The 12,788-nt window shown below is 41.9% G+C and overlaps 2 protein-coding genes across 2 annotated transcripts; both read left to right on the forward strand.

Annotated features, from left to right (window-relative positions):
* The first annotated feature begins 4,889 nt into the window (after positions 1–4,889).
* On the forward strand, positions 4,890–5,591 carry LOC145963677 (uncharacterized). The gene has a single exon (XM_083085801.1). It carries the CDS (start codon positions 4,890–4,892, stop codon positions 5,589–5,591), a length of 702 nt encoding a protein of 233 aa, XP_082941927.1.
* Positions 5,592–6,488: 897 nt separating this feature from the next.
* LOC145963678 (uncharacterized) lies at positions 6,489–7,739 on the forward strand. The gene has a single exon (XM_083085802.1). It carries the CDS (start codon positions 6,489–6,491, stop codon positions 7,737–7,739), a length of 1,251 nt encoding a protein of 416 aa, XP_082941928.1.
* Positions 7,740–12,788: the final 5,049 nt, after the last annotated feature.

Genomic DNA, 12,788 nt, shown 5'->3' on the forward strand with positions numbered 1-12,788 from the left:
TTTAGCAATAAAAGAAATATGCTGAAACGATGTTTCTCTATTATTATCGAATAGAGATATAGATGGTGCAAAAATTTGTAATTTTGTCAAAAAATTATGTGTAATAGGCAATCTTTTACGTATTTCCTGTGTAGCAGTTACATAAAATTGTAAACAGTTTTCTCGAATGGTTACAACTGCTTCTATATGATCTCCTATCACTAAATTATTAAGATATGCTTCACATTGTGATCCAACAAAAATTTAATTTATATTTTTCTGAATTTGTTTCTGCGAAAAATCCATATTTGTGGCTATGTTTTGTAGATATTCTTTTTTAACAAAATTTTGGCAGATTTGGGAGAGAAAATTAACTGATTTAAATTGCAATAAATGAATTCTCGTTTCTGTTGATTGGAAATATGCATTGAATATATTTAAAAAATTTAAATATATTTGAGAAAAAGAAAATAAGCTTTCATTTCTACATTATCCATCATAGACAAAAGATATTCTCCAGACTTTGTTTTATCGCTCACAACCATTCCTTGTAGAAAATTTTTAATTGTATCCCATGATTCAAGAAGTCTTTTGACACATGTATGGTGAGATAGCCAGCGCGTTTCACTTAATTTTAAAATTTTGCGATTACTTTCTTGAAAACAATCGCAAAATTCTTAAAAAATTGATAAACGTTTTGGACTGCTATTAATATAATTAGCTATTTTTTTCAAATTCATCACAAAATAACGGTACTTTCGCACATGCAGCGTGCGCAGCTAATGCAGCTGAATGGCATGGGCACAGAAATGTTAATACATGTTAGCACATCTCTTCTAATTTGGTTTTAAATGATAAATGTTTCCCTATCATTACAGATGCATTGTCGCATGACAGGACAACAATATTTAAAAAGGAAATCTGCAATTTCCACATTTTAGACTTAAATGCATGGAATAACTTTTCAGCACTACAATCTTTCGCATCAATATTAATTAATTTGACTAGTTGTGAGCGAATATCTAATGTCTCAGGATCAATGTATCGAACGAAAAATGTCGTCTACTTTTCATTGCAAATATTTTATGTTTCATCAATAAAAACGGAGAATTTTATATTTTGAAGCTTATTAGCGACATTTTCATTTTCAACAGGATACAAGACATTGGAAATTATATTTCTACATTTAGTTCGATCCATGCTCATTTTTTTAACACATTAGGATCTTGCCCTACGTGTTGAAAAAAGCTTCAAATTTCTTGTGCAATTTGATGAGGTACATTTTTTTCTGCAATTAAAGCGGCATATTGTATTTCCGCTGCTTTTTTACGTTCATCAAACGGCAAAAGTGAGTCATATATCATGTCTGTACATCTATGTTCTTTGTTTCTGTTTAATTTCTTTTAGACATGTTTATATGTGATTTGGATTCTGCGTGATGATAAATGTGTGATAAATCGCCAACCATAGATTTATCACAAAAAGTGCAAAAAAATGAACTTTTATTATGCGGCACTTCACATAACCACGGTTTAAATAATTCGATTTCCATCCATTGTGGTTGAAATGTAGAGTTTTTGTATATATTTTCATGTAAATTTTAATTATTATCATTTAAGAAAAAGTATTTTCTTGAATATTTTTTTGTGAGACAGAATCCGCATGCCTCAAAACATGTATGTTACAAGAAATATTTTTATTGCATATCGTGCAATGATACAAGCTATCATTAGAAGATACTTTACGTATCCAAGATTTAATTACATCATTACTAATTGTAAGCCAATTTTCCTGAAAACTTTGTTTAGATTTTTTTTTAAATTCATCAGACATTTTTATAGAACAAAAAATAGGCAGAAACAAAGAATCCAAGGAGAATGAATAAAAGAAAATAAAGAAGATAAAAATATATAAGAATTTAAAAACAATTGGAACTTACAATTAAGATTGTTTCAGCTTCTCTCTCTCTCTCTCTCTCTCTCTTTCTTTCTTAAACACCCAGCACAAGTCACAAGGTGAAATAGATTACTAGCACAAAATATATATATTATAATATATATTAGCAAGTACAAAGTAATAATTATTTCACAGAAGCGCCATGAAATAAATAAAGAAGTGAAATAGCACATAACAAATGCGCATGAAACAAATGAAGAAATCAGTGATGCCAGAACGTATCTGTACACGCGATTTTCACTTGTGTGCTTACCCCCTCCACTACGTTGCCGGTTGCCAGCGTAAGCGTTCTGGCATCACTGGAACAAATGCCGATAGTGCTTCATGTCGCTGTAATACGTCAACAAACAACGATACGTCGACGTATAAGACTGGACACGCCAGCATCTCGTAAGTAATAAATCAAATTATTATTATTTCTATTCATTAGTAAAATATTAAGAATTTATACTTTTATCTTCTTTTTTAATTTTATGTACTTTTTATTTTTACAGGAGAAATCAAAATGAGCCAAAATGAAATTGGAAATATGCAGCAAATAAGTGGTGCAGGAGCAGAAGCTCCAACAACAACAGTTGCAGTATTTGCTGCAACAGCAGCCGGAGCAGCAGCAGCAGCCGCCGTCGACATCGACGTCGACGCCGTCATCGACGATGAAACCGACGTCAACGCCGGCGCCAATGACAACAATAACGTCGCAACATTCAAATAGTATATATTATTTAAATGATATTTATTTATTTTAAACGAATATTATAATGCATTATTAATTATGTAAATGTTTATTTTTCAGATACACAGAGAAGAGGACCGGGCGAGCGATCACGTGCCCGCTGGTATGCCCGGCGGCAAATGATGGCCGACCGAGGTGGTCGAGGAGGCCAACATCGCGGCAATTTTCGAAGCCGAATTATGAGGGGCCGCAGTGGCCCCACTATAATAAAGAAATATTTCTCTAATTAAATTTAATGTGTTAAATAATTATTTATCCTCTTTTATCCTCTTTTTCCCTCTCTCTTTCACATATTATGTTATATTATGTAATATTAAAAAATATCTTGTCGCTGATTGACACTAGACTCACAAAATATGAAAAGATATCTTGTCACTAATTGACACCAGACTCACAAAATATTAATGTGTAAAAAATATCTTTTTAAAAAACAACTTCTGCATAAATGTAATATAGATAATTATATGTAGATATATTATAGTACAATATAATATTAGTTAAAGTGTGGTACCACAATAGGACTCGGGGCGAAGGTCTACACTCTAAAAAAACCTTATGCGTCATTGATGATACCCCATGGGTGATGAGAAAAATCACCATTCATTTACATTAATTTTTATATTATTATCACGACACAAACGTATAAGTGATAGGTATACGTTTGCTGTCGTTATTATTGCAAATATATTGTTACGTTTGCGGAACGACTTCGATATATCGCAATGTGCACGACGCAATCGGCACATTCATTAATTTTATTATGTATTATATACATATATTGTATATTATGTATGCATTATGTATTATATATTAGCGATTTTAAGATACATATATTTAATACATAACGCATACATAATATATAATATAATAATACAAAAAGGCTGTAAAAACATTTAACGCTGTTACGCGTATTAAATAAAGCGAGAGGCCAGAGGCAACGAGAACGAGAAGCATTGCCTCGTCGCCGATTGTGAAAAGTGGAGAAGGAGACAGAAAACAATATCTCTGTCCTCCTCTACTATCCGAAGCTAGCCGAGGCTCTGGCTCTCACGGTACGCAGTTTACGCCTGCGCGCGTCATCCCCTTCATTACGGTTGCGTGTTGCTCGCGTGGGCATTCTAGCATCACTGGATCATACTTTTAGCTACCGCTCGCGTTCGTATTTATTCCCCACAAGGTCGTTTCGTTCACGCTCGCGCCTTACTCGACCAAAGTTCCGTTGCTACTTTGATCTCTGAGAATATCGCTCAATGTTTACGCCTTGCGAAGGTGAAACAAACCACTCGTATTACCGGGATAGGAGAATCGCAATCATTATCGCATTACACCGCACACATCAGCGTAACACCCTTCTTCGGTGACAAACCTGCCTACTCAACTCTCGCTTACATCGTCGGATCGCTATCAAAATATCTACCGAATCGCGTTCATCCGTCGAACCGATGGGCGCACACGTCCGATTTGAATCTTGCGGATAGTGACCCAATGAGCTCAGACCCTATCGACTTAATTATCCGGGCCGATTTGTATGGCGCACTAATATTAGATGGTGTCCGTAGAGGGACCGAAACCGAACTTGTCGCGCAAAATACCATGCTCGGATGGACCCTATCCGGACCTATTTCCGCTTCACGATCCTCATCCTCCGACTCTGTGCCCATTCATCACGGAGCCATCCTCGAAAATCTTGACCTTAACCTTCGTAGGTTTTGGGAGGTCGAAGAAGTACCTCGCCGAACACATCTAAGTCCCGACGAGCAACGGTGTGAGGAGCATTTTTCCGCTACTCATTATCGCACGCCGGAGGGAAAATACGTAGTTCGCTTGCCATTTAAAAACGGCCCTACTATCGATATCGGCGAATCTCGATCCGCCGCGCTTTTGTGCCTATATCACGCAGAGCAACATCTTTGTCGCGAACCAACCAAAGCCGCGTTATACCGCGATTTCCTCGACGAATACGAGAATCTTGGTCATATGATCAAAGTTGCAAATACGATTCAACGCATTCGCAAGTTTATTATATTCCTCATCATGCTGTCTTTCGTGAGAGCAGCATGACAACTCGTCTCCGCGTTGTTTTTAACGCATCCTGTCGCACATCTAACGGTACGTCGTTAAATGACCATTTGTTTGTCGGGCCGAAATTTCAAGCGGATCTCTCTGCTGTCATTCTCCAATGGCGACAATACGTTACGTATATACCGCCGACATTGCCAAAATGTACCGGCAGATTCTCGTTGATCCTCAGGATACTAACTATCAACGTATTTTGTGGCGGTCTTTGCCTTCTGAACCAGTCACCGAATATCGTTTGCTTACCGTCACGTACGGTACAGCTTCAGCTCCGTATCAAGCAATTCGCGTATTAAAACAATTAGTCGCTGACGAGGGATCTGAATTTCCGCTGGCCGTTTCCGTTTTTCATCGCCAAATTTACGTTGACGACTGCACTTTTGGAGCTGACGATCCAACACGCGCGTGTCAAATCCGCAACCAATTGATTTCCTTGTTGAAAAAGGGCGGTTTTCTCTTGCGCAAATGGGCGAGTAATTGTCCGGAACTATTATCAGATATCGACCCCTCAGATCATGGTCTCGCATGCAATAAAGAGTTGCAAACTGACGAATCGCTCAAAATTCTTGGTGTCGAGTGGAATCCGAAAAGTAATTCCTTCCGATTTCGTGTTACGGCGTTGCCGGAACCCGGGAAGACGAAGCGCGCGATCCTCTCTTGTATCGCTGAACTGTTCGACCCGTTGGGCTGGGTCACTCCTGTCGTCGTTATCGCTAAAATACTATTGCAGCATCTATGGCTATTTAAATGTGATTGGGATGACATCCTCCCATCTAATCTCCTCGATCAGTGGTATGAATATCACAATCAACTACCGCGGCTTGAATCGATTTCCACTCCTCGTTAGACGAAGTACGGATCTAAAATCGCGTATTCCGAATTACACGGATTTTTGGATGTCTCAACAAAGGCATTTGCCGCCGTCGTTTACATCCGTCTCGTACCGAAAGACGGACCTGTGGTCGTTTCACTTCTCGTCGCAAAATCGAAAGTCGCACCGATAAAAACATTAAACGTATCACGTCTTGAACTTTTCAGTGCGTTACTTCTCGCGCGTTTAATGTCGTTTGTTCGGTCAAATCTTGAATTTAAAACAATACAATGCTATTGCGGGACGGACTCGACTATAACCTTGGCGTGGCTAAAACAAACGCCCTCGCAGTGGAAGGTTTTCGTCGCTAATCGGGTCGCCGAAATTTAAAATCTTCTACCGACAGCAATCTGGCATCACGTCCCGACGAAAGATACCCCCGCGGACTGCGCGTCTCGCGGCCTCCACCCGCCTGAATTCATGAATTGTACCCTTTGGTGGTCTGGGTCCACCTGGCTTAAGAAATCATCCGAGCATTGGCCGACGTCATGCTCAATACCTTCCGAACCCGACCTTTCCTCGGAGAAACGTATTACCGTCCATGCTTGCGTCGCTCGCGCTACAAACTCTTGGGATCTCGCAACCCGTTACTCGTCTTGGCCCAGGCTTCTACGTGTTACGGCATATCTAGTTCGTTTCGTTAAGAATCTCCGCCGTCCACTCGAATCAAAACCAAAAACCATCCCTAACTCTAACTAATCGATCGCATTGCTCTCGCACGAACTGCAAACTGCCAAAGTTTTTTGGCTAAAAACCATACAGACTGAATGTTTTTCGCAAAAGATTTCCAGTCTTAATAAAACAAAGCGCGTGGCAAAGGCAAGTCCGCTTATCGCGCTCAATCCTTATATCGATACCGAAGAACTTATCAGAATGAGAGGACGACTCGAAAGGTCCGACCTACCATATTCAGCAAAATATCCGATAATCCTGCGATCCCATCCCTTATTGACGCTCATAATTTCACATGCTCATGAGAAGACTCTTCACGGCGGTCCTCAGATTACCCTCACGTATCTTCGCTCCGAGTTTTGGATCTTGCGCGCTCGGGCAACCGTGCGAGCAATCTTGTACCAATGCGTCAAGTGCGCTCCCGAAAGGGCCGCGATCTCGGAAGAGCTCATGGGGAACCTACCCGAGGTTCACGTTCATAAATCGTCTCGCGCCCTCGAACATACCAGAGTCGATTATGCAGGACCCATACTCGTGCGGACCGCGCCAGGCCGCGGTCGCAAGGCGCACAAAGCCTACATCGCGTTATTCGTATGCATGACGACGAAGGCGATTCATCTGGAATTAGTCAGCGATTATAGCTCGGCCGCCTTTCTCGCATGCTTCAATCGATTTGTTTCGCGCCGGGGACTCCCAAATATCATGTACTCGGATAACGGCATTACGTTTCAGGGTACCGAGAGAGAGCTTGTCGCTTCGTATAACGCTGCCATTCGCGATTCCAATTTCTTAAATAAACTGTCTGTCGATCGCGTGTCTTGGCACTTCCTCCCTCCTGTGGCTCCACATTTCGGTGGACTATGGGAGGCAGGAGTACGTAGCGTTAAGTATCACTTGAAACGTTGTATTGGATCTCATACGCTAACGTTTGAGGAGATGAATACTCTCCTATGTCGCATCGAAGCGTGTTTGAACTCGCGACCAGTTGCTGCCACCTCCGACAGTCTCGATGACTATCGCGCCCTTATTCCCGGTCATTTCTTGATCGGCGCCAATCTCGTTGCGATCCCTGAACCCAGCGTTCTCGAATTGTCCGAGAATCGATTGTCGCGGTGGCAACTTGTACAACGACTTTCTGAAGGTTTTTGGAGGTCCTGGGTGAGCGATTATTTGCATACGCTCCAACAACGACCGAAGTGGCGTGTCATCCACAGACTGGCCAGGATCGGTCAGATCGTTCTCGTGCGTAATCCTCTCGCGCCTCCCAGTCATTGGGAGCTCGGACGCATTACCGCTTGTCATCCCGGAGATGACGGACTCACGCATGTCGTTACCGTCAAAACCACTCATTCCGAATATAAACGGCCGATCGTGAAACTCTGTTTCCTGCCGATTGATATAAATATCGAGACAGAAAGATGCGCAGGCATGGCAGGCGGCTCGAGCCTGTAAGGCGTTCCGTGCTGTCAACCGGCTGCACGTTTGTACATATGTAAATAGAAAATGTAAAAATATTCTAACTATCATGTATTGCGTTTAGTAAAGATGTTATAATCATATTCTGATAATTCGCGCTGATCTTATTGTTTTTCTTTTTGTTTTTTTTCTTCTTCGAATGTATCCATTCGAGGAGGGCGGTATGTTCCGGAATCATAAATATAATTTTGAAAGCGGTGTCTCGTTTAACTTCGCTGTTAGACCGATCGCTACCTCGCTTCACCAAAACATGTTTTTACGACGCTCGAACGCTGCTTATTGTTTTCTCTACCCGTGACTTGCGGATAATAATTCGTTGCCTATTTGCGCATTCCGAGATTTCACCTAAGCCGATCAGCTGATCAACTGATCTTTCGTCGCTTCGCGTCGGAAAGCGTCCCGCACAGTCTGTCGTCTCAGTCGTCTGAGTCCAGTCGTATTTATCGCACCCATCGCTCAACCGTGCGATTACCGCTCATCTCGTTCGTGTCTCTAAGTCCGATTCAAATAAAATTCTTACTGTAAAACCAAAAATCAACCTCTCAAGCATTGTCTTTCGCAACCCGGCCGATACCTATCCACCGCCTTGATTACCGAGCCTTCGTAAAAAGGCTGCCCCAGTCCTTACCGAACAATAATGTTTTAATAATGTTTTTGCTTCTTCGCTAAGTGGAAGTGATAGTTTTTGGTTCCGGCCTTAGGTGAGTGATATATGGATCCGATGATATTAAAATATTATGAAAAACATCTTCATTTGTCGCCAAACGAGAAAACTTTCTAGTATGATGGAGCCTATAGTATTTGTAATCTTTATTTTTACTTTCTTGTGCCTCTTCTGAAAGTGAACCTATTGGCAAGCTGCGGATTCTATAATTTCCTTGCCATGAATAAGAATTATATGGACAGTGGACGGCATGTTATACCAGGGATATAACGAAATAGCTAAATTAGCAGTTTCTCGAGCATATATTCCAAATTTTTCTACATCAATCGTGAAAGTGCAACAAATTTTTTCTAATATCACAGCCAATCTTTTTATAAATATTTCATCAATTTGAGTAATTTCAGTCGTTACAGTAGGATTTCCAAAAAATCTTCTCGAAGTGTGCATCATTTGTTGTCCCTGTTCTTTGCTTAACAATGTCAACTTGTATACCAACTCTTTTTTTAAATTGATTTTGAATACGTTTTTTGTTTCTTCTTTGATAGATCGAGTGGTTTCTGATGTTCTCCACGACTTAAAACTTAAATTGTAACTTAAATGTAGAATATATTCCATAAATCTTATTCGTGCATGCAAAGTGGACATTCCCAGTTTAAGAGCTTCTTCATTTGATGACCGATTTAGAAGTTTTGATATGTTGTTCATCTCTGATGGTTTGGCTCCACAAATGACGCAGTTACTCGAGGATGCGATATTAGTCACAGCTTGAGCGACTTTCCCATCTATCATTGTAAAGTAAAGGATGTGTCGCACCTTAAAAATCCGACCATGTAGAAATATTTCCGTTTCCCTCAAGTATTTTATTTCATTTTCAACACGAGTTCTTTCTTCTCGTATCAAGTTTAATGTTTCCTTTATAAACTCGAATTTCAAGGCTCTGCAATATCTTGTTGAAGATGGCCGAGAATTTTGCCAGACATGTTTGATTCGGTTTTCAGCAAGTGTCATACTTAAAGGCACAATCGAAGTCATGAATAAATTTAAATCCGAAATATCCACTGCAGGTTGCGAAATTTTTTGCATATACTCACTTTGGCCAGAAGCCCCGTCACAGCCCCACTTTGTATGCATTATGAGATATTCTTCTTCTAATGTTTTAATATCGTCTTGAGTTTTGGTTTCCATAATCCTTCTGGAGGTGTGATCAAGCAAATCTTGTAGACTGACTTTTGCCGACTTTTCCGTAACATGATATTGTCTGGATAACATTTTTTCTTGGCCTCTATTATTTTTCGATAACTTGGGAATATATTATGGCCAATATCTTGAGTTGCCTTTCGAAAAATTTTGTATTGATACTTGGACAGTTTAGCTTGTGTTATCAATGTCAGAGCAAAATCAGCATCAAAAGCTGTATCAGTAGAATCGGTAAATGACGAAGCAGCAGCATCAATTAACTAATTGATGCTACTGCTTCGTCATCTGGGAGTATGTGTCTCGGAGTTCGTGAATTTTATATCTTTAACCACGATCACAGTACTCTTCAAAATTCTTCTTTGGTCTGCCTCTATTATTCTTCTTTGGCCTGCCTCCACTATTTGAAGATAAATCCCGATCTCCCAAATCGCCACATAAATTCACTATAAAGACACCCTCTATCCAATGGCTGTACTTTTCAAGAAATTTCGTTTTAATACGATACACTGACTTGTATCTTTGATTGAAATGTGGTAAAAATCTCTTATTAATTTCCGAAACTATCTTCACAATTTGATCATCTTGTAAAGAGTAGTTTTCATGTAAAAACTGTCTAATGAATTATTACGCTCGAGAAAAACTTTGCACAAAACATTATAGGGAACTACGAAATCGGTCATGATTTGCATTTCCTGTCGTGCAAAAAATATTTGCACGACAGGAGACAAAACTAAACTAAATTACTTATCGCAATAATTTTCTAAGTCAGAACTGGGAAGAAACACACTTTAGATCAATCTTCGACGCCTACTACACTTCTCTTGCTTTTCGCTCGAGCAACTTTCTTTTTTATATATACTCGTTACGAAGATGTGCGACTGTTTCAAAAAGCACGTAGCGTGCAAGCTATAAATGCGATAGGCATAAACCTTGAATATTGACTTGCAAGTGCAACTAATTTCTAGCTTAAATGTCGTCCTAAATTGTTAAAACATGTGATGATTTTATAAACAAAATGTTGTTTAGTTGAAATTATATAATTTGATTGTGTGCACCAATCACTCGTATCCAATTCTCGAAATATATTATGACTACAGTTAAATAACAATTACAGTTAAATTTGCAATAAGTAGCATGTAATTTTTAGAGGACAGTTTAGTAATAATATCTACTATCAAAAAATACAATTAAGAGCTTGGAGGAAAGCGTGGAGCATTTTTTATAGACATAATGAAATAAACGAAAACTTGAAATTTTTGATATCATTGTTATAATCATTGTCAAATAGGATTTTTATTAAAAACTTTAGGAAAGTAATTATTACACATAAAGTAAGACTATACACATTTGAATATATATAAGATACATAATTATAAATATCTTTATAAATAAAAAATAAAACATTAAAATTTCAATTAAAAAAATAATAGATAATAGAGTATAAATATTTACTTATGGTTTGGTTTTTTTCCCTTAAATTAAATAAATAAAATATACTTTTTTATGACAAGATACTACTATTCATTAGATATCCTAAAATAGCAGTCAATACATAAAAATATTATTTTCAATATTTTGGCTTTTTTCCACCTACGTACCACTGTCCGCCATGGCATCTAGCCATGGCACCCCCCGCACTAGGCATCACTTCGGATCTGGGGGGGCAAGCACCGTCCCGGTGGGACCGCTTCGGAAAGGGAAACGGTCGCGCTATCCCACCGGATACCCTATTCTCGCCGCCAAACCCCGACCTCGGAATACGTCCGAGCAGCTCTAGCGGCAGGCAGCGGCGGGGGACCTACGGGAGGGAGACTTCCTCCCGCGGACACCCAACCGCTGCATCCTCCGTCGCACCGACTCTGCCTCGGAATACGTCCGAGCGGCCCGGTGCGACCCGGGCGAGCAGTCCGGGCAAGCCCGGTCGTCCAGATATCTCTGGACGAATAACCTGCTGGCCCGTCGCCTCTCCTACCTAGCGCGTATCCTGGGGTCACACCCCAGGCCGTTTTCCAGGCGGTGGAGGCTACCTCCTTGCGGGACGCCGCATCCTCCCCTTACCAGGGGGGACGTCCAACTACGGACGACACTCCCGACGCAGAGAGGACCGGCCACCGCCTCCACCCAGACCGTAGGCCCAAACCGACCAGGCTATCCCAGTCGGCCCCCCACGGTCACTGCGAGACGCTGAGCAGGTGTCCCATGCCAGAACGCACGCCCCGAAGGATGTCGTCCCCAGACACGAGGCATTTTTTTTACGGTAACGATGGAGAAATCCTTTATGGATACCCGCACTCCCCGGGGAGGGAGAGCAGGTTATGTGGGACTCCCCTATTTAACGGGTATACCCACTAAAACTCCATCGGATGCCTACTCGGGTGTTTAGGGGGAGGACCGGGGACGCCAGGGGCATTGCTTTCGGACGTCCTCCTCCCACCATCCGACCTCACCCTGTGGGCGGACCCCTGAGGGGGGTCCGCCCACACCGCCGCAATTGCGCGGCGGCTCCTCCTCTAACTGTGGCACAGCGGGGCATTATCTCCACGTCACGCCCCCTCGGGGTTTTTGGAGGGCGGGGTCAGGGCTCGAGTCTCCCGCTCGAGCCTCGGCCCCCTAGCCCAGAACGGGCCCTCTCCCCCCCAAATAGGGATGGGGAATCGGGCCCGCATTACGGGCTCTTCATTCTGTTCCTCCAGGGGCGTGCTCCTTCCTCTCCCCGAAAGGCGCCGTCTCCTTAATGGGTGCCGCATCGGGAAGCTTAGCGACTTCCAGGAACGGCACCCCCTTCTCTCGGCAGAGAGCGGAGAGGCCGCCTTAGCAGCCCCCCATCTCCGGTCGAGGTCATCCTCCTTTATTGGCGTCACGGAGAGGGTGATGGGGGCTATTACGCCTCCGCCTCCGCGGAGGCGGGCCTCCACCCGGCATTGCTCCCGTCTCTCGGCGGATCGGGAGAGACGCCTTGGCGATGACCTTCGCCGCGTCTCTCTCTCCGCGTCCTCCTTCTGCAGCATGACTGCCGCAGAAGGACACTGCTCTCCAGACCTCCCCACTCCCAACCATCGGGTTCGATTCCCGATCCAGCCACTTGCGCCTCACATATTTTTCTAGTCTGCGAATATTGTTTTCTAGCAATTATTCGTTAGGCTGAAAAATGTGTGAATGCTCTC

This window comes from Camponotus vicinus, unplaced genomic scaffold (assembly GCF_025532165.1).
Source record: "Camponotus vicinus isolate PSW18456_S1 unplaced genomic scaffold, iyCamVici1.0 SCAF_13, whole genome shotgun sequence".
NCBI classification, from domain to species: domain Eukaryota; kingdom Metazoa; phylum Arthropoda; class Insecta; order Hymenoptera; family Formicidae; genus Camponotus; species Camponotus vicinus.